The 27,627-nt window shown below is 51.8% G+C and overlaps 1 protein-coding gene across 1 annotated transcript; it reads left to right on the forward strand.

Annotated features, from left to right (window-relative positions):
* Nucleotides 1-2,419: 2,419 nt before the first annotated feature.
* cbln18 (cerebellin 18) lies at nt 2,420-27,627 on the forward strand. Its single transcript, XM_066714367.1, has 4 exons — nt 2,420-2,532; nt 2,774-2,953; nt 3,445-3,582; nt 26,755-27,627. The coding sequence occupies exons 1-4, from the start codon at nt 2,433-2,435 to the stop codon at nt 27,045-27,047; spliced, it is 711 nt and encodes a 236-aa protein (XP_066570464.1). The 5' UTR covers nt 2,420-2,432; the 3' UTR covers nt 27,048-27,627.

The following is a 27,627-nucleotide window of genomic DNA, read 5'->3' on the forward strand; positions in this document are numbered from 1 at the left end:
CCTGACCCACTTCACCTTCAGCTACAGCACCCCTGTGAGCCTGCAGCGCAGCCTCAGTATAAACCGACCCTCCGGAGAGCCCGAGAGTAGTGTTCACACCAGGGCACTGAGGAACAAACACAAACAGACAGAAAGACAGAAAGGCAGACAGCCGAGTCTTCCCATTCCTCCACTATACCACACTCCACTCCACTGTACTGCACTATACCACACTCCACTGTACTATACTGTGCTTGGGATAGTTAGCAAACTTAATATGATATGATACTAAAATAGGTGGCTCAGCAGATACCATCTCTGCAGCACAGGCTATTCAAAGATAATATTCAGTTGTGGGCGACACCTGGCAGATGAAATTCATTGTGGACAAGTGCAAGGTAATACATGCAGGTAATAAAAATGTCCACTATAATTACACTATGGGAGGAATAGAACTAGAGGAAGTAACGCATGTGAAAGACCTAGGAGTCTATGTGGACTCCTCACTTTCTCCATCCAAACAGTGTGGTGAGGCAATAAAAAAGGCAAACAGAATATTAGGGTATATTGTCAAAAGTGTAGAATTGAGAACAAGGGCAGTAATGTTTGTACAATGCACTAGTTAGAGCTCATCTGGATACTGTGGACAGTTCTGGGCTCCACACTTCAAGAAAGATAGCGCTGCTCTAGAGGCAGTTCAGAGGAGAGCAACCAGACTTATTCCAGGTCTGAAGGGAAAGTCCTACTGAGAGACTGAGGAACTGAACCTTTTCACCCTGGAACAGAGGAGACTACGTGGGGACTTGATCCAAGTCCTCAAAATCATGAAAGGCATCGACCACATCAAACCAGAGGAGCTTTTCCAGATCAGCAGGGACACACGCACCCGGGGACACAAATGGAAATTGGGCTTCAAGGCATTCAAGACAGAAAACAGGAGACACTTCTTCACACAGAGAGACGTCACAATCTGAACAAACTCCCCAGCCATGTGGTAGAAGCTGAAAATTTGGGAACATTTAAAAATAGACTGGATAGGATCCTTGATCACTTAGTTATTAATGGACACCAAACGAGCGTGATGGGGCGAATGACCTCCTCTCGATTGGACACTTTCTTATGTTTTTCTAATGTTCTTATGTTCTTATGTACTGTGCTGCACTGCGGTGCTCCCTTCCTGCTGCCCAGTGGGGACAATGCCTGAACAAACACATGCCCGGGCCCCCCACGCCCAGCCCTCACAATGCGGACACCTGAGACTGAGGAGACGCTGGAATCTGGGTCTCCCATTGATCCAGTTCACCCAGTGCCCCCTGTAACCTGAGATGGTGCGGTCCAGCCCAGCTGACAGTGATCGGCTCACAATGGCCCTGGACACGGCACAATCGCAGGGAGGGGCCCTCAGGAGCACTCGACACCGCTGTCCTACTAAAGCAGGTCTGACGCTGCGCTGCCACACTGGGCCCTATTGTGCGCAGGACTGCAGGGCAGCACCGACCCGACACCCGATCCCCACACTGGGAACAGAGAGCAGGGGCTGGGGGGGCAGTGTCCCAGTTACACACACACGCATGCGCACACACACACAAAAGCAGACACTGACAGAGGGACACTTTCACACAGAGGGAGTGGCAGTATATAGTGGCAGCTGCCCCCCCACACCCAGGACCACTGCAGAGAACTCCGTGCTGGAACGCCTGCTGTGTCTCTCTCTCTCTCTCTCTCTCTCTCTCTGTGTCTGTCCGTGAGACGGAGCCGCTGACATCGCCCCGTTGCCACAGTGAGTCCCCAACATGGGCTGGGCGTCTGTATTAGCATGTGGAAGTGCGTGTGCGTGTTGTGTAAGAGACTATATGCATGTACATGAATATGTATGGATCTATATATGTGTGTATGTATGTATGTATGTATATGTATAGAGCTGTCTGTTATCAGGGTTTCTCAGTCCCGTTCCTTGGGACTCACTGACTGTTTTGACATGCTTTTCAAAAATATGTAAATACAGATGTTTACGTGAGTGTGTGCGTGTGTGTGTGCTGTCTAATGGTACTGTGCGCACTGTGTAAGCATGCTCTAATACAGTAGAGAACATGGCTGTGTGTGTGTGTGTGTGTGTGTGTCCCTATAAGGGCTCTGTAACACGCGTGACAATGGCAGCATTCTGAAGGCAGCGTAAAGTCAGTGCAGAATTGAAACGTCATGGTTGCACAGAGAGTGGGGCAGTAGCTGATCTGGGATCTGGGAATGTGATTACATGTGTGTGTGTGTGTGTGTGTGTGTGTGTGTGATTAGTGTACAAGGCAAAAAAAAGAGTCAATTCATACAGCAGCATAGATCAGGCGGGCAGTTGTGTGTTGCACTGCGCTGTAGTTTGGATGGACAGTGATCTGGTGTCCACTGTGGTTGTCCACAGAGTCCCTGTGCCGAATTGTGCCGAGCCGTGCCGTGAGACAATGAAGACAGCTGTGGTCGTGGCTGTGTGCCTATGGGGGGCGCTGTCCCTGGGTGTCCGTGCTCAGGGTCTCACATGGAGTGACGTGGAGAACGCTGCAGGTAACCCCTCGCTCTGTCCCGTCTGTGCCAGAGCGTCTGTCTGTCTGTCTGTCTGTCTGTCTGTGTGCGACACGCCTCCTGTACTCTGGCCAGCGGACGTGTTGGCAGGGGTGCACTGACTGGCACTACCAGGGTCAGGGTGTGATCAGGGACGTTAAACACACAGACAGGTTACTGTCACAGCTGGAGCATGATGGAATATCAAACACTTCTCTCCTACCTCCCTCTCTCTCTCCCTCAGTGAGCTGGACCGGCACGCTGCCATGTGACAACTGGGACTGCGATTGTGCGTTCTCCCGCCCACGTGGCTGCTGCTGTGTGGCCAAGCGCTACAACCTACTGGAAGACACCCTGAACAACCGCTTGAAAACATTGCAGGAAAGTCTGGCAATGCTGCAGGGGGGCATGGCGAAACTTATAGGTACCTGCTCTACAGCGCTCTGACACAGTGATGGTGTTACCTACCCCACAGCTCTACAGCACTCTGACACAGTGAGGGTGTCACTGAACTCAACAGCTCTACAGCGCTCTGATGCAGTGAGGGTGTCACCAACCCCATAGCTCCACAGCACTCTGACACAGTGAGGGTGTCACCAACCCCATAGCTCCACAGCACTCTGACACAGTGAGGGTCTCACTGACTCCACAGCATTTTGACACAATGAGGGTGTCAACAACTCCACAGCTCCACAATGCTGTGACACAAATAGTGGGCCACTAACCCTAGATTGTGGCCCTGACTCCACAGGTATGTCATATAGTGACAATGTGTCTAACCACAGAGGCCTATCATAGGGTGACTGAACAGCCCTACAGCTGGGATTCTTAACATAAAATAAGTTCCCCCCTGTCTCTCTCCCTCTCTCTACTTTTCTCTTCCTCTCTCCTTCTCTTTTTCTCTCTCTGACCCAGATGGGGTGCAGGTTGTCTTCTCTGCAGTGCATGACTTGACTGGCATTTCTAGATGTTTCGGACCCTTCACCAACCCCACACCCATCCCCTACAGAGAGATCCTGCTCAACCTGGGCCACGGGTACAATCCAGCACTGGGTAAGACTGGCACACTGGCACTCACGCACAGAGACACTCACACACTGATGCATTCACACACTGACACTCACGCACAGAGACACTCACACAGAGACACTCACGCACAGAGACACTCACGCACAGAGACACTCACACAGAGACACTCACGCACAGAAACACTCACGCACAGAGACACTCACACAGAGACACTCACACAGAGACACTCACACACACAGACACTCACACAGAGACACTCACGCACAGAGACACTCACGCACAGAGACACTCACACAGAGACACTCACGCACAGAGACACTCACGCACAGAGACACTCACGCACTGACGCATTCACACACAGAGATACTCACGCACAGAGACACTCACAGAGACACTCACGCACAGAGACACTCACGCACAGAGACACTCACACAGAGACACTCACGCACAGAGACACTCACACAGAGACACTCACACAGAGACACTCACGCACAGAGACACTCACACACAGAGACACTCAAGCACAGAGACACTCACACAGAGACACTCACGCACAGAAACACTCACGCACTGACGCATTCACACACAGAGACACTCACGCACAGAGACACTCACACACAGAGACACTCACACAGAGACACTCACGCACAGAGACACTCACACAGAGACACTCACGCACAGAGACACTCACACAGAGACACTCACACAGAGATACTCACGCACAGAAACACTCACGCACTGACGCATTCACACACAGAGATACTCACGCACAGAGACACTCACACAGAGACACTCACGCACTGACGCATTCACACACAGAGATACTCACGCACAGAGACACTCACACAGAGACACTCACACAGAGAAACTCACACAGAGACACTCACGCACAGAGACACTCACACAGAGACACTCACACACAGAGACACTCAAGCACAGAGACACTCACACAGAGACACTCACGCACAGAGACACTCACACACAGAGACACTCACACAGAGACACTCACGCACAGAGACACTCACACAGAGACACTCACGCACAGAGACACTCACACAGAGACACTCACGCACAGAAACACTCACGCACTGACGCATTCACACACAGAGATACTCACGCACAGAAACACTCACGCACTGACGCATTCACACACAGAGATACTCACGCACAGAGACACTCACACAGAGACACTCACGCACAGAGACACTCACACAGAGACACTCACGCACAGAGACACTCACACAGAGACACTCACGCACAGAGACACTCACACACAGAGATACTCACGCACAGAGACACTCACGCACAGAGACACTCACACAGAGACACTCACGCACAGAGACACTCACACAGAGACACTCACGCACAGAGACACTCACGCACAGAGACACTCACACAGAGACACTCACGCACAGAGACACTCACGCACAGAGACACTCACACAGAGACACTCACGCACAGAGACACTCACGCACAGAGACACTCACACAGAGACACTCACGCACAGAAACACTCACGCACTGACGCATTCACACACAGAGATACTCACGCACAGAAACACTCACGCACTGACGCATTCACACACAGAGATACTCACGCACAGAGACACTCACGCACAGAGACACTCACGCACAGAGACACTCACGCACAGAGACACTCAAGCACAGAGACACTCACACACAGAGACACTCACGCACAGAGACACTCACACAGAGACACTCACACACAGAGACACTCAAGCACAGAGACACTCACACAGAGACACTCACGCACAGAGACACTCACACAGAGACACTCACGCACAGAGACACTCACGCACAGAGACACTCACACAGAGACACTCACGCACAGAGACACTCACGCACAGAGACACTCACACAGAGACACTCACGCACAGAGACACTCACGCACAGAGACACTCACACAGAGACACTCACGCACAGAGACACTCACACACTGACGCATTCACACACAGAGATACTCACGCACAGACACACTCACGCACAGAGACACTCACGCAGAGACACTGACACAGAGACTCACGCACAGAGACACTCACACAGAGACACTCACGCACAGAGACACTCACACACAGAGACACTCACGCACAGAGACACTCACACAGAGATACTCACACACAGAGACACTCACACAGAGACACTCACGCACTGACGCATTCACACAGAGAGATACTCACGCACAGAGACACTCACGCACAGAGAAACTCACACAGAGAGAGACACTCACACAGAGACACTCACACAGAGACACTCACACAGAGAAACTCACGCACAGAGACACTCACACACTGACGCATTCACACACAGAGATACTCACGCACAGAGACACTCACACAGAGATACTCACGCACAGAGACACTCACACAGAGACACTCACGCACAGACACTCACACAGAGACACTCACGCACAGAGACACTCACGCACAGAGACACTCACACAGAGATACTCACACACAGAGACACTCACACAGAGACACTCACACAGAGACACTCACGCACAGAGACACTCACACAGAGATACTCACACACAGAGAGACTCACACAGAGACACTCACACACTGACGCATTCACACACAGAGATACTCACGCACAGAGACACTCACACAGAGACACTCACGCACAGACACTCACACAGAGACACTCACGCACAGAGACACTCACGCACAGAGACACTCACACAGAGACACTCACACACAGAGACACTCACACAGAGACACTCACACAGAGATACTCACACACAGAGACACTCACACACTGACGCATTCACACACAGAGATACTCACGCACAGAGACACTCACACAGAGACACTCACGCACAGACACTCACACAGAGACACTCACGCACAGAGACACTCACGCACAGAGACACTCACACAGAGATACTCACACACAGAGACACTCACACAGAGACACTCACGCACAGACACTCACACAGAGACACTCACGCACAGAGACACTCACGCACAGAGACACTCACACAGAGACACTCACGCACAGAGACACTCACAGAGACACTCACGCACAGAGACTCACGCACAGAGACACTCACACAGAGATACTCACACACAGAGACACTCACACAGAGACACTCACGCACAGAGATACTCACGCACAGAGACACTCACGCACTGACGCATTCACACACAGAGATACTCACGCACAGAGACACTCACGCACAGAGAAACTCACACAGAGACACTCACACAGAGACACTCACGCACAGAGAAACTCACACAGAGACACTCGCACACACAGACACTCACACAGAGAGAAACTCACGCACAGAGACACTCACGCACTGACGCATTCACACACAGAGATACTCACGCACAGAGACACTCACACACTGACGCATTCACACACAGAGACACTCACGCAGAGACACTCACACACAGAGACACTCACGCACAGAGAAACTCACACAGAGACACTCACACAGAGACACTCACACAGAGACACTCACACACACAGACACTCACACAGAGACACTCACGCACAGAGACACTCACGCACAGAGACACTCACGCACAGAGACACTCACGCACAGAGACACTCACACACTGACGCATTCACACACAGAGATACTCACACACAGAGATACTCACGCACAGAGACACTCACACAGAGACACTCACGCACAGAGACACTCACGCACAGAGACAGAGACACTCACACAGAGACACTCACGCACAGACACTCACACAGAGACACTCACGCACAGAGACTCACGCACAGAGACACTCACACAGAGATACTCACACACAGAGACACTCACACAGAGATACTCACGCACTGACGCATTCACCCACAGAGATACTCACACACACAGACACTCACACAGAGACACTCACGCACAGAGACAGAGACACTCACACAGAGACACTCACGCACAGACACTCACACAGAGACACTCACGCACAGAGACTCACGCACAGAGACACTCACACAGAGATACTCACACACAGAGACACTCACACAGAGACACTCACGCACAGAGACACTCACGCACTGACGCATTCACCCACAGAGATACTCACACACACAGACACTCACACAGAGATACTCACGCACAGAGACACTCACACAGAGACACTCACGCACTGACGCATTCACACACAGAGATACTCACGCACAGAGACACTCACGCACAGAGAAACTCACACAGAGACACTCACACAGAGACACTCACGCACAGAGACACTCACGCACAGAGACACTCACACAGAGACACTCACGCACAGAGACACTCACACAGAGACACTCACGCACAGAGACACTCACACAGAGACACTCACGCACAGAGACATTCACACACAGAGACACTCACGCACAGAGATACTCACACAGAGACACTCACGCACAGAGACACTCACGCACAGAGACACTCACACAGAGACACTCACGCACAGAGATACTCACGCACAGAGACACTCACACAGAGACACTCACGCACTGACGCATTCACACACAGAGATACTCACGCACAGAGACACTCACGCACAGAGAAACTCACACAGAGACACTCACACAGAGACACTCACGCACAGAGACACTCACGCACAGAGAAACTCACACAGAGACACTCACACAGAGACACTCACGCACAGAGACACTCACACAGAGACACTCACGCACAGAGACACTCACACAGAGACACTCACGCACAGAGACACTCACGCACAGAGAAACTCACACAGAGACACTCACACAGAGACACTCACGCACAGAGACACTCACACAGAGACACTCACGCACAGAGACACTCACGCACAGAGACACTCACGCACAGAGAAACTCACACAGAGACACTCACACAGAGACACTCACGCACAGAGACACTCACGCACAGAGACACTCACACAGAGACACTCACGCACAGAGACACTCACGCACAGAGACACTCACACAGAGACACTCACGCACAGAGACACTCACACACAGAGATACTCACGCACAGAGACACTCACGCACAGAGAAACTCACACAGAGACACTCACGCACAGAGACACTCACACACAGAGATACTCACGCACAGAGACACTCACGCACAGAGACACTCACACAGAGACACTCACACAGAGACACTCACGCACAGAGAAACTCACACAGAGACACTCACGCACAGAGACACTCACACACAGAGATACTCACGCACAGAGACACTCACGCACAGAGACACTCACACAGAGACACTCACGCACAGAGACACTCACGCACAGAGACACTCAAGCACACAGACACTCACGCACACAGACACTCACGCACACAGACACTCACACAGAGACACTCACGCACAGAGACACTCACACAGAGACACTCACGCACAGAAACACTCACGCACTGACGCATTCACACACAGAGACACTCACGCACAGAGACACTCACACAGAGACACTCACACACAGAGACACTCACACAGAGACACTCACGCACAGAGACACTCACGCACAGAGACACTCACGCACAGAGACACTCACACAGAGACACTCACGCACAGAAACACTCACGCACTGACGCATTCACACACAGAGACACTCACGCACAGAGACACTCACACAGAGACACTCACACACAGAGACACTCACACAGAGACACTCACGCACAGAGACACTCACGCACAGAGACACTCACGCACAGAGACACTCACACAGAGACACTCACGCACAGAAACACTCACGCACTGACGCATTCACACACAGAGACACTCACGCACAGAAACACTCACGCACTGACGCATTCACACACAGAGATACTCACGCACAGAAACACTCACGCACAGAGACACTCACGCACAGAGACACTCACGCACAGAGACACTCACACAGAGACACTCACGCACAGAGACACTCACGCACAGAGACACTCACGCACAGAGACACTCACACACTGACGCATTCACACACAGAGATACTCACGCACAGACACACTCACGCACAGAGACACTCACGCACAGAGACACTCACACAGAGATACTCACACACAGAGACACTCACACAGAGACACTCACGCACAGAGACACTCACACAGAGATACTCACACACAGAGACACTCACACACTGACGCATTCACACACAGAGATACTCACGCACAGAGACACTCACACAGAGACACTCACACAGAGAAACTCACGCACAGAGACACTCACACACTGACGCATTCACACACAGAGATACTCACGCACAGAGACACTCACACAGAGACACTCACGCACAGACACTCACACAGAGACACTCACGCACAGAGACACTCACGCACAGAGACACTCACACAGAGATACTCACACACAGAGACACTCACACAGAGACACTCACGCACTGACGCATTCACACACAGAGATACTCACGCACAGAGACACTCACACAGAGACACTCACACAGAGAAACTCACACAGAGACACTCACACACTGACGCATTCACGCACAGAGACACTCACGCACAGAGACAGAGACACTCACACAGAGACACTCACGCACAGACACTCACACAGAGACACTCACAGAGACACTCACGCACAGAGACTCACGCACAGAGACACTCACACAGAGATACTCACACACAGAGACACTCACACAGAGACACTCACGCACTGACGCATTCACACACAGAGATACTCACGCACAGAGACACTCACGCACAGAGACACTCACGCACAGAGAAACTCACACAGAGACACTCACACAGAGACACTCACGCACAGAGAAACTCACACAGAGACACTCACACACACAGACACTCACACAGAGAGACACTCACGCACAGAGACACTCACGCACAGAGACACTCACGCACAGAGACACTCACACAGAGACACTCACGCACAGAGACACTCACACAGAGACACTCACGCACAGAGACACTCACACAGAGACACTCACGCACAGAAACACTCACGCACTGACGCATTCACACACAGAGACACTCACGCACAGAGACACTCACACAGAGACACTCACACACAGAGACACTCACACAGAGACACTCACGCACAGAGACACTCACACAGAGACACTCACGCACAGAGACACTCACGCACAGAGACACTCACACAGAGACACTCACGCACAGAGACACTCACGCACAGAGACACTCACGCACAGAGACACTCACACACTGACGCATTCACACACAGAGATACTCACGCACAGACACACTCACGCACAGAGACACTCACGCACAGAGACACTCACACAGAGATACTCACACACAGAGACACTCACACAGAGACACTCACGCACAGAGACACTCACACAGAGATACTCACACACAGAGACACTCACACACTGACGCATTCACACACAGAGATACTCACGCACAGAGACACTCACACAGAGACACTCACACAGAGAAACTCACGCACAGAGACACTCACACACTGACGCATTCACACACAGAGATACTCACGCACAGAGACACTCACACAGAGACACTCACGCACAGACACTCACACAGAGACACTCACGCACAGAGACACTCACGCACAGAGACACTCACACAGAGATACTCACACACAGAGACACTCACACAGAGACACTCACGCACTGACGCATTCACACACAGAGATACTCACGCACAGAGACACTCACACAGAGACACTCACACAGAGAAACTCACACAGAGACACTCACACACTGACGCATTCACGCACAGAGACACTCACGCACAGAGACAGAGACACTCACACAGAGACACTCACGCACTGACGCATTCACACACAGAGATACTCACGCACAGAGACACTCACACAGAGACACTCACACAGAGATACTCACGCACAGACACACTCACGCACAGAGACACTCACGCACAGAGACACTCACACAGAGACACTCACAGAGACACTCACGCACAGAGACTCACGCACAGAGACACTCACACAGAGATACTCACACACAGAGACACTCACACAGAGACACTCACGCACTGACGCATTCACACACAGAGATACTCACGCACAGAGACACTCACGCACAGAGACACTCACGCACAGAGAAACTCACACAGAGACACTCACACACAGAGAAACTCACACAGAGACACTCACACACACAGACACTCACACAGAGAGAAACTCACGCACAGAGACACTCACGCACTGACGCATTCACACACAGAGATACTCACGCACAGAGACACTCACGCACTGACGCATTCACACACAGAGATACTCACGCACAGAGACACTCACACACTGACGCATTCACACACAGAGACACTCACGCAGAGACACTCACACACAGAGACACTCACACACAGAGATACTCACGCACAGAGTCACTCACACACACAGACACTCACACAGAGATACTCACACACACAGACACTCACACAGAGACACTCACGCACAGAGACACTCACACAGAGATACTCACACACAGAGACACTCACACAGAGACACTCACGCACAGAGACACTCACGCACAGAGACACTCACACAGAGACACTCACGCACAGAGACACTCACGCACAGAGAAACTCACACAGAGACACTCACACAGAGACACTCACGCACAGAGACACTCACGCACAGAGACACTCACACAGAGACACTCACGCACAGAGACACTCACGCACAGAGACACTCACACAGAGACACTCACGCACAGAGACACTCACACACAGAGATACTCACGCACAGAGACACTCACGCACAGAGAAACTCACACAGAGACACTCACGCACAGAGACACTCACACACAGAGATACTCACGCACAGAGACACTCACGCACAGAGACACTCACACAGAGACACTCACACAGAGACACTCACGCACAGAGAAACTCACACAGAGACACTCACGCACAGAGACACTCACACACAGAGATACTCACGCACAGAGACACTCACGCACAGAGACACTCACACAGAGACACTCACACAGAGACACTCACGCACAGAGACACTCACGCACAGAGACACTCACGCACAGAGACACTCACACAGAGACACTCACGCACAGAGACACTCACGCACAGAGACACTCACGCACAGAGACACTCACGCACAGAGATACTCACGCACAGAGAAACTCACACAGAGACACTCACGCACAGAGACACTCACACACAGAGATACTCACGCACAGAGACACTCACGCACAGAGACACTCACACAGAGACACTCACACAGAGACACTCACGCACAGAGAAACTCACACAGAGACACTCACGCACAGAGACACTCACACACAGAGATACTCACGCACAGAGACACTCACGCACAGAGACACTCACACAGAGACACTCACACAGAGACACTCACGCACAGAGACACTCACGCACAGAGACACTCACGCACAGAGACACTCACGCACAGAGACACTCACACAGAGACACTCACGCACAGAGACACTCACACAGAGACACTCACGCACAGAGACACTCACACAGAGACACTCACGCACAGAAACACTCACGCACTGACGCATTCACACACAGAGACACTCACGCACAGAGACACTCACACAGAGACACTCACACACAGAGACACTCACACAGAGACACTCACGCACAGAGACACTCACACAGAGACACTCACGCACAGAGACACTCACGCACAGAGACACTCACACAGAGACACTCACGCACAGAAACACTCACGCACTGACGCATTCACACACAGAGATACTCACGCACAGAAACACTCACACACTGACGCATTCACACACAGAGATACTCACGCACAGAGACACTCACGCACAGAGACACTCACACAGAGACACTCACGCACAGAGACACTCACGCACAGAGACACTCACGCACAGAGACACTCACACACTGACGCATTCACACACAGAGATACTCACGCACAGACACACGCACAGAGACACTCACGCACAGAGACACTCACACAGAGATACTCACACACAGAGACACTCACGCACAGAGACACTCACACAGAGATACTCACACACAGAGACACTCACACAGAGACACTCACGCACAGAGACACTCACACAGAGATACTCACACACAGAGACACTCACACACTGACGCATTCACACACAGAGATACTCACGCACAGAAACACTCACGCACAGAGACACTCACGCACAGAGACACTCACACAGAGACACTCACACAGAGAAACTCACGCACAGAGACACTCACACACTGACGCATTCACACACAGAGATACTCACGCACAGAGACACTCACACAGAGACACTCACGCACAGACACTCACACAGAGACACTCACACAGAGAAACTCACGCACAGAGACACTCACACACTGACGCATTCACACACAGAGATACTCACGCACAGAGACACTCACGCACAGAGACACTCACACAGAGACACTCACGCACAGAGACACTCACGCACAGAGACACTCACGCACAGAGACACTCACACACTGACGCATTCACACACAGAGATACTCACGCACAGACACACGCACAGAGACACTCACGCACAGAGACACTCACACAGAGATACTCACACACAGAGACACTCACGCACAGAGACACTCACACAGAGATACTCACACACAGAGACACTCACACAGAGACACTCACGCACAGAGACACTCACACAGAGATACTCACACACAGAGACACTCACACACTGACGCATTCACACACAGAGATACTCACGCACAGAAACACTCACGCACAGAGACACTCACGCACAGAGACACTCACACAGAGACACTCACACAGAGACACTCACGCACAGAGACACTCACGCACAGAGACACTCACGCACAGAGACACTCACGCACAGAGACACTCACACAGAGATACTCACACACAGAGACACTCACACAGAGACACTCACGCACTGACGCATTCACACACAGAGATACTCACGCACAGAGACACTCACACAGAGACACTCACACAGAGAAACTCACACAGAGACACTCACGCACAGAGACACTCACACACTGACGCATTCACGCACAGAGACACTCACGCACAGAGACAGAGACACTCACACAGAGACACTCACGCACAGACACTCACACAGAGACACTCACAGAGACACTCACGCACAGAGACTCACGCACAGAGACACTCACACAGAGATACTCACACACAGAGACACTCACACAGAGACACTCACGCACAGAGACACTCACGCACTGACGCATTCACACACAGAGATACTCACGCACAGAGACACTCACGCACAGAGACACTCACGCACAGAGAAACTCACACAGAGACACTCACACAGAGACACTCACGCACAGAGAAACTCACACAGAGACACTCACACACACAGACACTCACACAGAGAGAAACTCACGCACAGAGACACTCACGCACTGACGCATTCACACACAGAGATACTCACGCACAGAGACACTCACGCACTGACGCATTCACACACAGAGATACTCACGCACAGAGACACTCACACACTGACGCATTCACACACAGAGATACTCACGCACAGAGACACTCACACACTGACGCATTCACACACAGAGACACTCACGCAGAGACACTCACACACAGAGACACTCACACACAGAGATACTCACGCACAGAGACACTCACGCACAGAGACTCACGCACAGAGAAACTCACACAGAGACACTCACACACACAGACACTCACACAGAGACACTCACACACACAGACACTCACACAGAGATACTCACACACAGAGACACTCACGCACAGAGACACTCACACAGAGATACTCACACACAGAGACACTCACACAGAGACACTCACGCACTGACGCATTCACACAGAGAGATACTCACGCACAGAGACACTCACGCACAGAGAAACTCACACAGAGAGAGACACTCACACAGAGACACTCACACAGAGAAACTCACGCACAGAGACACTCACACACTGACGCATTCACACACAGAGATACTCACGCACAGAGACACTCACACAGAGATACTCACGCACAGAGACACTCACACAGAGACACTCACGCACAGACACTCACACAGAGACACTCACGCACAGAGACACTCACGCACAGAGACACTCACACAGAGATACTCACACACAGAGACACTCACACAGAGACACTCACACAGAGACACTCACGCACAGAGACACTCACACAGAGATACTCACACACAGAGAGACTCACACAGAGACACTCACACACTGACGCATTCACACACAGAGATACTCACGCACAGAGACACTCACACAGAGACACTCACGCACAGACACTCACACAGAGACACTCACGCACAGAGACACTCACGCACAGAGACACTCACACAGAGACACTCACACACAGAGACACTCACACAGAGACACTCACACAGAGACACTCACGCACAGAGACACTCACACAGAGATACTCACACACAGAGACACTCACACAGAGACACTCACGCACAGACACTCACACAGAGACACTCACGCACAGAGACACTCACGCACAGAGACACTCACACAGAGACACTCACGCACAGAGACACTCACACAGAGACACTCACACAGAGATACTCACACACAGAGACACTCACACAGAGACACTCACGCACAGAGATACTCACGCACAGAGACACTCACGCACTGACGCATTCACACACAGAGATACTCACGCACAGAGACACTCACACAGAGACACTCACACAGAGACACTCACGCACAGAGACACTCACGCACAGAGACACTCATGCACAGAGACACTCACACAGAGACACTCACGCACAGACACTCACACAGAGACACTCACGCACAGAGACACTCATGCACAGAGACTCACGCACAGAGACACTCACACAGAGACACTCACACACAGAGACACTCACACAGAGACACTCACACAGAGACACTCACGCACAGAGACACTCACACAGAGATACTCACACACAGAGACACTCACACAGAGACACTCACGCACAGACACTCACACAGAGACACTCACGCACAGAGACACTCACGCACAGAGACACTCACACAGAGACACTCACGCACAGAGACACTCACAGAGACACTCACGCACAGAGACTCACGCACAGAGACACTCACACAGAGATACTCACACACAGAGACACTCACACAGAGACACTCACGCACAGAGATACTCACGCACTGACGCATTCACACACAGAGATACTCACGCACAGAGACACTCACGCACAGAGAAACTCACACACAGAGAAACTCACACAGAGACACTCACACAGAGACACTCACACACACAGACACTCACACAGAGACACTCACGCACAGAGACACTCACGCACAGAGACACTCACGCACAGAGACACTCACGCACTGACGCATTCACACACAGAGATACTCACACACAGAGATACTCACGCACAGAGACACTCACGCACAGAGACACTCACGCACAGAGACAGAGACACTCACACAGAGACACTCACGCACAGACACTCACACAGAGACACTCACGCACAGAGACTCACGCACAGAGACACTCACACAGAGATACTCACACACAGAGACACTCACACAGAGATACTCACGCACTGACGCATTCACCCACAGAGATACTCACACACAGAGACACTCACACAGAGACACTCACGCACAGAGACAGAGACACTCACACAGAGACACTCACGCACAGACACTCACACAGAGACACTCACGCACAGAGACACTCACAGAGACACTCACGCACAGAGACTCACGCACAGAGACACTCACACAGAGATACTCACACACAGAGACACTCACACAGAGACACTCACGCACAGAGACACTCACGCACTGACGCATTCACCCACAGAGATACTCACACACACAGACACTCACACAGAGATACTCACGCACAGAGACACTCACACAGAGACACTCACGCACTGACGCATTCACACACAGAGATACTCACGCACAGAGACACTCACGCACAGAGAAACTCACACAGAGACACTCACACAGAGACACTCACGCACAGAGACACTCACGCACAGAGACACTCACACAGAGACACTCACGCACAGAGACACTCACACAGAGACACTCACGCACAGAGACACTCACACAGAGACACTCACGCACAGAGACACTCACACAGAGACACTCACGCACAGAGACATTCACACACAGAGACACTCACGCACAGAGATACTCACACAGAGACACTCACGCACAGAGACACTCACGCACAGAGACACTCACACAGAGACACTCACGCACAGAGATACTCACGCACAGAGACACTCACACAGAGACACTCATGCACTGACGCATTCACACACAGAGATACTCACGCACAGAGACACTCACGCACAGAGAAACTCACACAGAGACACTCACACAGAGACACTCACGCACAGAGACACTCACACACAGAGATACTCACGCACAGAGACACTCACGCACAGAGACACTCACGCACAGAGACACTCACGCACAGAGAAACTCACACAGAGACACTCACACAGAGACACTCACGCACAGAGACACTCACGCACAGAGACACTCACGCACAGAGACACTCACACAGAGACACTCACGCACAGAGACACTCACGCACAGAGACACTCACACAGAGACACTCACGCACAGAGACACTCACACACAGAGATACTCACGCACAGAGACACTCACGCACAGAGAAACTCACACAGAGACACTCACGCACAGAGACACTCACACACAGAGATACTCACGCACAGAGACACTCACGCACAGAGACACTCACACAGAGACACTCACACAGAGACACTCACGCACAGAGAAACTCACACAGAGACACTCACACAGAGACACTCACGCACAGAGACACTCACGCACAGAGACACTCACACAGAGACACTCACGCACAGAGACACTCACACAGAGACACTCACGCACAGAAACACTCACGCACTGACGCATTCACACACAGAGACACTCACGCACAGAGACACTCACACAGAGACACTCACACACAGAGACACTCACACAGAGACACTCACGCACAGAGACACTCACGCACAGAGACACTCACGCACAGAGACACTCACACAGAGACACTCACGCACAGAAACACTCACGCACTGACGCATTCACACACAGAGATACTCACGCACAGAAACACTCACACACTGACGCATTCACACACAGAGATACTCACGCACAGAGACACTCACGCACAGAGACACTCACACAGAGACACTCACGCACAGAGACACTCACGCACAGAGACACTCACACACTGACGCATTCACACACAGAGATACTCACGCACAGACACACTCACGCACAGAGACACTCACGCACAGAGACACTCACACAGAGATACTCACACACAGAGACACTCACACAGAGACACTCACGCACAGAGACACTCACACAGAGACACTCACGCACAGAGACACTCAAGCACAGAGACACTCACACAGAGACACTCACGCACAGAGACACTCACACAGAGACACTCACGCACAGAGACACTCACACAGAGATACTCACACACAGAGACACTCACACACTGACGCATTCACACACAGAGATACTCACGCACAGAGACACTCACACAGAGACACTCACACAGAGAAACTCACGCACAGAGACACTCACACAGAGATACTCACACACAGAGACACTCACACAGAGACACTCACGCACAGAGACACTCACACAGAGATACTCACACACAGAGACACTCACACACTGACGCATTCACACACAGAGATACTCACGCACAGAGACACTCACACAGAGACACTCACGCACAGACACTCACACAGAGACACTCACGCACAGAGACACTCACGCACAGAGACACTCACACAGAGATACTCACACACAGAGACACTCACACAGAGACACTCACGCACTGACGCATTCACACACAGAGATACTCACGCACAGAGACACTCACACAGAGACACTCACACAGAGAAACTCACACAGAGACACTCACGCACAGAGACACTCACACACTGACGCATTCACGCACAGAGACACTCACGCACAGAGACAGAGACACTCACACAGAGACACTCACGCACAGACACTCACACAGAGACACTCACAGAGACACTCACGCACAGAGACACTCACACACAGAGACACTCACACAGAGACACTCACGCACTGACGCATTCACACACAGAGATACTCACGCACAGAGACACTCACACAGAGACACTCACACAGAGAAACTCACACAGAGACACTCACGCACAGAGACACTCACACACTGACGCATTCACGCACAGAGACACTCACGCACAGAGACAGAGACACTCACACAGAGACACTCACGCACAGACACTCACACAGAGACACTCACAGAGACACTCACGCACAGAGACACTCACACACTGACGCATTCACGCACAGAGACACTCACGCACAGAGACAGAGACACTCACACAGAGACACTCACGCACAGACACTCACACAGAGACACTCACAGAGACACTCACGCACAGAGACACTCACACAGAGATACTCACACACAGAGACACTCACACAGAGACACTCACGCACAGAGACACTCACGCACTGACGCATTCACACACAGAGATACTCACGCACAGAGACACTCACGCACAGAGACACTCACGCACAGAGAAACTCACACAGAGACACTCACACAGAGACACTCACGCACAGAGAAACTCACACAGAGACACTCACACACACAGACACTCACACAGAGACACTCACACACACAGACACTCACACAGAGACACTCACGCACAGAGACACTCACGCACAGAGACACTCACACAGAGACACTCACGCACAGAGACACTCACGCACAGAGACACTCACACACTGACGCATTCACACACAGAGATACTCACACACAGAGATACTCACGCACAGACACTCACACAGAGACACTCACGCAGACACTCACGCACAGAGACACTCACACAGAGATACTCACACACAGAGACACTCACACAGAGATACTCACACACAGAGACACTCACACAGAGATACTCACGCACAGAGACACTCACACAGAGACACTCGCACAGAGACACTCACACAGAGACACTCACGCACAGAGACACTCACACAGAGATACTCACACACAGAGACACTCACACAGAGATACTCACACACAGAGACACTCACACACAGACACTCACACAGAGACACTCACGCACAGAGACACTCACACAGAGACACTCACGCACTGACGCATTCACACACAGAGATACTCACGCACAGAGACACTCACGCACAGAGACACTCACACACAGAGATACTCATGCACAGAGACACTCACGCACTGACGCATTCACACACAGAGATACTCACGCACAGAGACACTCACACACAGAGAAACTCACACAGAGACACTCACGCACAGAGACACTCACACAGAGACACTCACGCACTGACGCATTCACACACAGAGATACTCACGCACAGAGACACTCACACACTGACGCATTCACGCACAGAGACACTCACGCACAGAGAAACTCACACAGAGACACTCACACACAGAGACACTCACGCACAGAGACACTCACACAGAGACACTCACGCACAGAGACACTCACACAGAGACACTCACACAGAGACACTCACGCACTTACGCATTCACACACAGAGATACTCACGCACAGAGACACTCACACAGAGACACTCGCACAGAGACACTCACACAGAGACACTCACACACAGAGACACTCACGCACAGACACTCACACAGAGATACTCACACACAGAGACACTCACACAGAGACACTCACGCACAGAGACACTCACGCACAGAGACACTCACGCACAGACACTCACACAGAGACACTCACGCACAGAGACACTCACACAGAGACACTCACGCACAGAGACACTCACGCACTGACGCATTCACCCACAGAGATACTCACACACACAGACACTCACACAGAGACACTCACGCACTGACGCATTCACCCACAGAGATACTCACACACACAGACACTCACACAGAGATACTCACGCACAGAGACACTCACACAGAGACACTCACGCACTGACGCATTCACACAGAGAGATACTCACGCACAGAGACACTCACGCACAGAGAAACTCACACAGAGACACTCACACAGAGACACTCACGCACTGACGCATTCACCCACAGAGATACTCACACACACAGACACTCACACAGAGACACTCACGCACAGAGACACTCACGCACAGAGAAACTCACACAGAGACACTCACACAGAGACACTCACGCACTGACGCATTCACCCACAGAGATACTCACACACACAGACACTCACACAGAGACACTCACGCACAGAGACACTCACGCACAGAGAAACTCACACAGAGATACTCACGCACAGAGATACTCACACAGAGACACTCACGCACAGAGACACTCACACAGAGACACTCACGCACAGAGACACTCACACAGAGACACTCACGCACAGAGACACTCACACAGAGACACTCACGCACAGAGATACTCACGCACAGAGACACTCACGCACAGAGACACTCACGCACAGAGACACTCACACAGAGAAACTCACACAGAGACACTCACGCACAGAGACACTCACGCACAGAGACACTCACACAGAGACACTCACGCACAGAGACACTCACACAGAGACACTCACGCACAGACACTCACGCACAGACACTCGCACAGAGACACTCACGCACAGAGAAACTCACACAGAGACACTCACACACACAGACACTCACACAGAGACACTCACACACACAGACACTCACACAGAGACACTCACGCACAGAGACACTCACGCACAGAGACACTCACACAGAGACACTCACGCACAGAGACACTCACGCACAGAGACACTCACACACTGACGCATTCACACACAGAGATACTCACACACAGAGATACTCACGCACAGACACTCACACAGAGACACTCACGCAGACACTCACGCACAGAGACACTCACACAGAGATACTCACACACAGAGACACTCACACAGAGATACTCACACACAGAGACACTCACACAGAGATACTCACGCACAGAGACACTCACACAGAGACACTCGCACAGAGACACTCACACAGAGACACTCACGCACAGAGACACTCACACAGAGATACTCACACACAGAGACACTCACACAGAGATACTCACACACAGAGACACTCACACACAGACACTCACACAGAGACACTCACGCACAGAGACACTCACACAGAGACACTCACGCACTGACGCATTCACACACAGAGATACTCACGCACAGAGACACTCACGCACAGAGACACTCACACACAGAGATACTCATGCACAGAGACACTCACGCACTGACGCATTCACACACAGAGATACTCACGCACAGAGACACTCACACACAGAGAAACTCACACAGAGACACTCACGCACAGAGACACTCACACAGAGACACTCACGCACTGACGCATTCACACACAGAGATACTCACGCACAGAGACACTCACACACTGACGCATTCACGCACAGAGACACTCACGCACAGAGAAACTCACACAGAGACACTCACACACAGAGACACTCACGCACAGAGACACTCACACAGAGACACTCACGCACAGAGACACTCACACAGAGACACTCACACAGAGACACTCACGCACTTACGCATTCACACACAGAGATACTCACGCACAGAGACACTCACACAGAGACACTCGCACAGAGACACTCACACAGAGACACTCACACACAGAGACACTCACGCACAGACACTCACACAGAGATACTCACACACAGAGACACTCACACAGAGACACTCACGCACAGAGACACTCACGCACAGAGACACTCACGCACAGACACTCACACAGAGACACTCACGCACAGAGACACTCACACAGAGACACTCACGCACAGAGACACTCACGCACTGACGCATTCACCCACAGAGATACTCACACACACAGACACTCACACAGAGACACTCACGCACTGACGCATTCACCCACAGAGATACTCACACACACAGACACTCACACAGAGATACTCACGCACAGAGACACTCACACAGAGACACTCACGCACTGACGCATTCACACAGAGAGATACTCACGCACAGAGACACTCACGCACAGAGAAACTCACACAGAGACACTCACACAGAGACACTCACGCACTGACGCATTCACCCACAGAGATACTCACACACACAGACACTCACACAGAGACACTCACGCACAGAGACACTCACGCACAGAGAAACTCACACAGAGACACTCACACAGAGACACTCACGCACTGACGCATTCACCCACAGAGATACTCACACACACAGACACTCACACAGAGACACTCACGCACAGAGACACTCACGCACAGAGAAACTCACACAGAGATACTCACGCACAGAGATACTCACACAGAGACACTCACGCACAGAGACACTCACACAGAGACACTCACGCACAGAGACACTCACACAGAGACACTCACGCACAGAGACACTCACACAGAGACACTCACGCACAGAGATACTCACGCACAGAGACACTCACGCACAGAGACACTCACGCACAGAGACACTCACACAGAGAAACTCACACAGAGACACTCACGCACAGAGACACTCACACAGAGACACTCACGCACAGAGACACTCACACAGAGACACTCACGCACAGACACTCACGCACAGACACTCGCACAGAGACACTCACGCACAGAGACACTCACACAGAGACACTCACGCAGAGACACTCACACAGAGACACTCACGCACAGACACTCACGCACAGACACTCACACAGAGACACTCGCACAGAGAGACACTCACGCACAGAGACACTCACAGAGACACTCACGCACAGAGACTCACGCACAGAGAAACTCACACACAGAGACACTCACACACAGAGACACTCACGCACAGAGACACTCACGCACTGACGCATTCACAAACAGAGAGACACTCACACAGAGACACTCACACACACAGACACTCACACAGAGACACTCACGCACTGAGACACTCACAGAGACACTCACGCACAGAGACACTCACAGAGACACTCACGCACAGCGACTCACGCACAGAGAAACTCACACACAGAGACACTCACACAGAGACACTCACGCACAGAGACACTCACGCACAGAGAAGCTCACGCACAGAGAAACTCACACAGAGACACTCACACACAAGAGACACTCACGCACAGAGACACTCACACAGAGACACTCACACACAGAGACACTCACGCACAGAGACACTCACGCACAGAGACACTCACGCACAGAGATACTCACACACTGACGCATTCACACACAGAGACACTCACACAGAGACACTCACACACAGAGATACTCACGCACAGAGACACTCACACACTGACGCATTCACACACAGAGATACTCACGCACAGAGACACTCACGCACAGAGAAGCTCACGCACAGAGAAACTCACGCACAGAGACACTCACGCACTGACGCATTCACACACAGAGATACTCACGCACAGAGAAGCTCACGCACAGAGAAACTCACACAGAGACACTCACGCACAGAGACACTCACACACTGACGCATTCACACACAGAGACACTCACACAGAGACACTCACGCACAGAGACACTCACACAGAGACACTCACGCACAGAGACACTCACGCACAGAGAAACTCACGCACAGAGACACTCACGCACTGACGCATTCACACACAGAGATACTCACACACAGAGACACTCATGCACAGAGACTCACGCACAGAGACACTCACACAGAGACACTCAAGCACAGAGACACTCACACAGAGACACTCACGCACAGAGACACTCACACAGAGACACTCACGCACAGAGACACTCACACAGAGACACTCAAGCACAGAGACACTCAAGCACAGAGACACTCAAGCACAGAGACACTCACACAGAGACACTCACGCACAGAGACACTCACACAGAGACACTCACGCACAGAGAAGCTCACGCACAGAGAAACTCACGCACAGAGACACTCACGCACTGACGCATTCACACACAGAGATACTCACGCACAGAGACACTCACGCACAGAGAAGCTCACGCACAGAGAAACTCACACAGAGACACTCACGCACAGAGACACTCACACACTGACGCATTCACACACAGAGACACTCACACAGAGACACTCACGCACAGAGACACTCACACAGAGACACTCACGCACAGAGACACTCACGCACAGAGACACTCATGCACAGAGACACTCACACAGAGACACTCACGCACAGACACTCACACAGAGACACTCACGCACAGAGACACTCATGCACAGAGACTCACGCACAGAGACACTCACACAGAGACACTCAAGCACAGAGACACTCACACAGAGACACTCACGCACAGAGACACTCACACAGAGACACTCACGCACAGAGACACTCACACAGAGACACTCACACACAGAGACACTCATGCACAGAGACTCACGCACAGAGACACTCACACAGAGACACTCAAGCACAGAGACACTCACACAGAGACACTCACGCACAGAGACACTCACACAGAGACACTCACGCACAGAGACACTCACGCACAGAGACACTCATGCACAGAGACTCACGCACAGAGACACTCAAGCACAGAGACACTCACACAGAGACACTCACGCACAGAGACACTCACACAGAGACACTCACGCACAGAGACACTCACACAGAGACACTCACGCACAGAGACACTCACGCACTGACGCATTCACACACAGAGATACTCACACACAGAGACACTCATGCACAGAGACTCACGCACAGAGACACTCACACAGAGACACTCACACACAGAGACACTCACACACAGAGACACTCACGCACAGAGACACTCACACAGAGACACTCACACACAGAGACACTCAAGCACAGAGACACTCAAGCACAGAGACACTCAAGCACAGAGACACTCACACAGAGACACTCACACAGAGACACTCACGCACAGAGACACTCACACAGAGACACTCACGCACAGAGACACTCACACAGAGACACTCACACAGAGACACTCACGCACAGAGACACTCACACAGAGACACTCACGCACAGAGACACTCACACAGAGAAACTCACGCACTGACGCATTCACATACTGAGAGACTCACACATATACATACAGACTTGTGCACTGAGATCCACTAACACACTGAGACGCACCCAGACACATACAAAGTCACTCAGAGGTGAGAGAGACACTGACCCTGATGGATCAACACACTGACACAGACTCCACATTACTGACACACTGTCTCCCTCTCCCTCTCGCTCTCCTTCTCCTCTGTCTGCCTTTCCTTCTCCCTCCACCTGTCCCTCTCCCAGGGGCCTTCACAGCGCCACGGGATGGGCTGTACTTCTTCTCATTTTCAGTCGCCTCCAACGTTGGCTTAGCAGGAAACAAGATGTACAACTGGGTCAGTCTGATGCGCAATATGACCGCGATGGCGTCGGTGTGGGAGGACAACCGCGAGGACAGCGAGGACAGCGGCTCCCAGACCGTGCTGCTGCCCATGCGCGTGGGGGACCAGGTCTATGTGGAGCTGCAGTCTGGGAGGATGCTGTGTGACGCCGGCAAGCTCAACACTTTCTCTGGACACCTGGTGTACCCCTATTAACAGCCCTGTCCTGCCCTGCATGGCATGCTGGCACACGCTGACACACTAAGACACACCGGCACACACACTGTGCTGAGACACACTGACACACTGGCCAAGACGGAGACACTTGCACACACTTAGCTGAGGCACACACCGAGACACTGATACACACTGAGACACAGTGAGACACACTGAGACACTCTGATAGACTCACAGAGACACCGACATACACTGAGACACCGATAGACACAGAGACACTCGGATACGCTCAGAGACACACTGAGAAACTCTGAGGAATGACACAGAGACACTGATATAGCAGCACGCTAGAACAGGACAATCTCTCCTGCACTCCGAACCCTCCATTCCTCAATCCCAGACTCTCTCTCTCCCTCTCTCTCTCTGTGCAGTCTGGATAGGAAGCCTACAACACAATACATCTGACGTTTCAGTGTGTGTGAGTTTGATATCTGTCTGTGCAAAACACTAACATAATAAGGGACATACTCACACTGTCTGTCTGTCTCACACTAACAGAGCTGTCACTGTCACTGCTTCTTTGAGTTCAATAAAGAGAATTATTCACTGATAAAGCAAA

Source organism: Amia ocellicauda, chromosome 1 (assembly GCF_036373705.1).
Source record: "Amia ocellicauda isolate fAmiCal2 chromosome 1, fAmiCal2.hap1, whole genome shotgun sequence".
Lineage (NCBI taxonomy): Eukaryota > Metazoa > Chordata > Actinopteri > Amiiformes > Amiidae > Amia > Amia ocellicauda.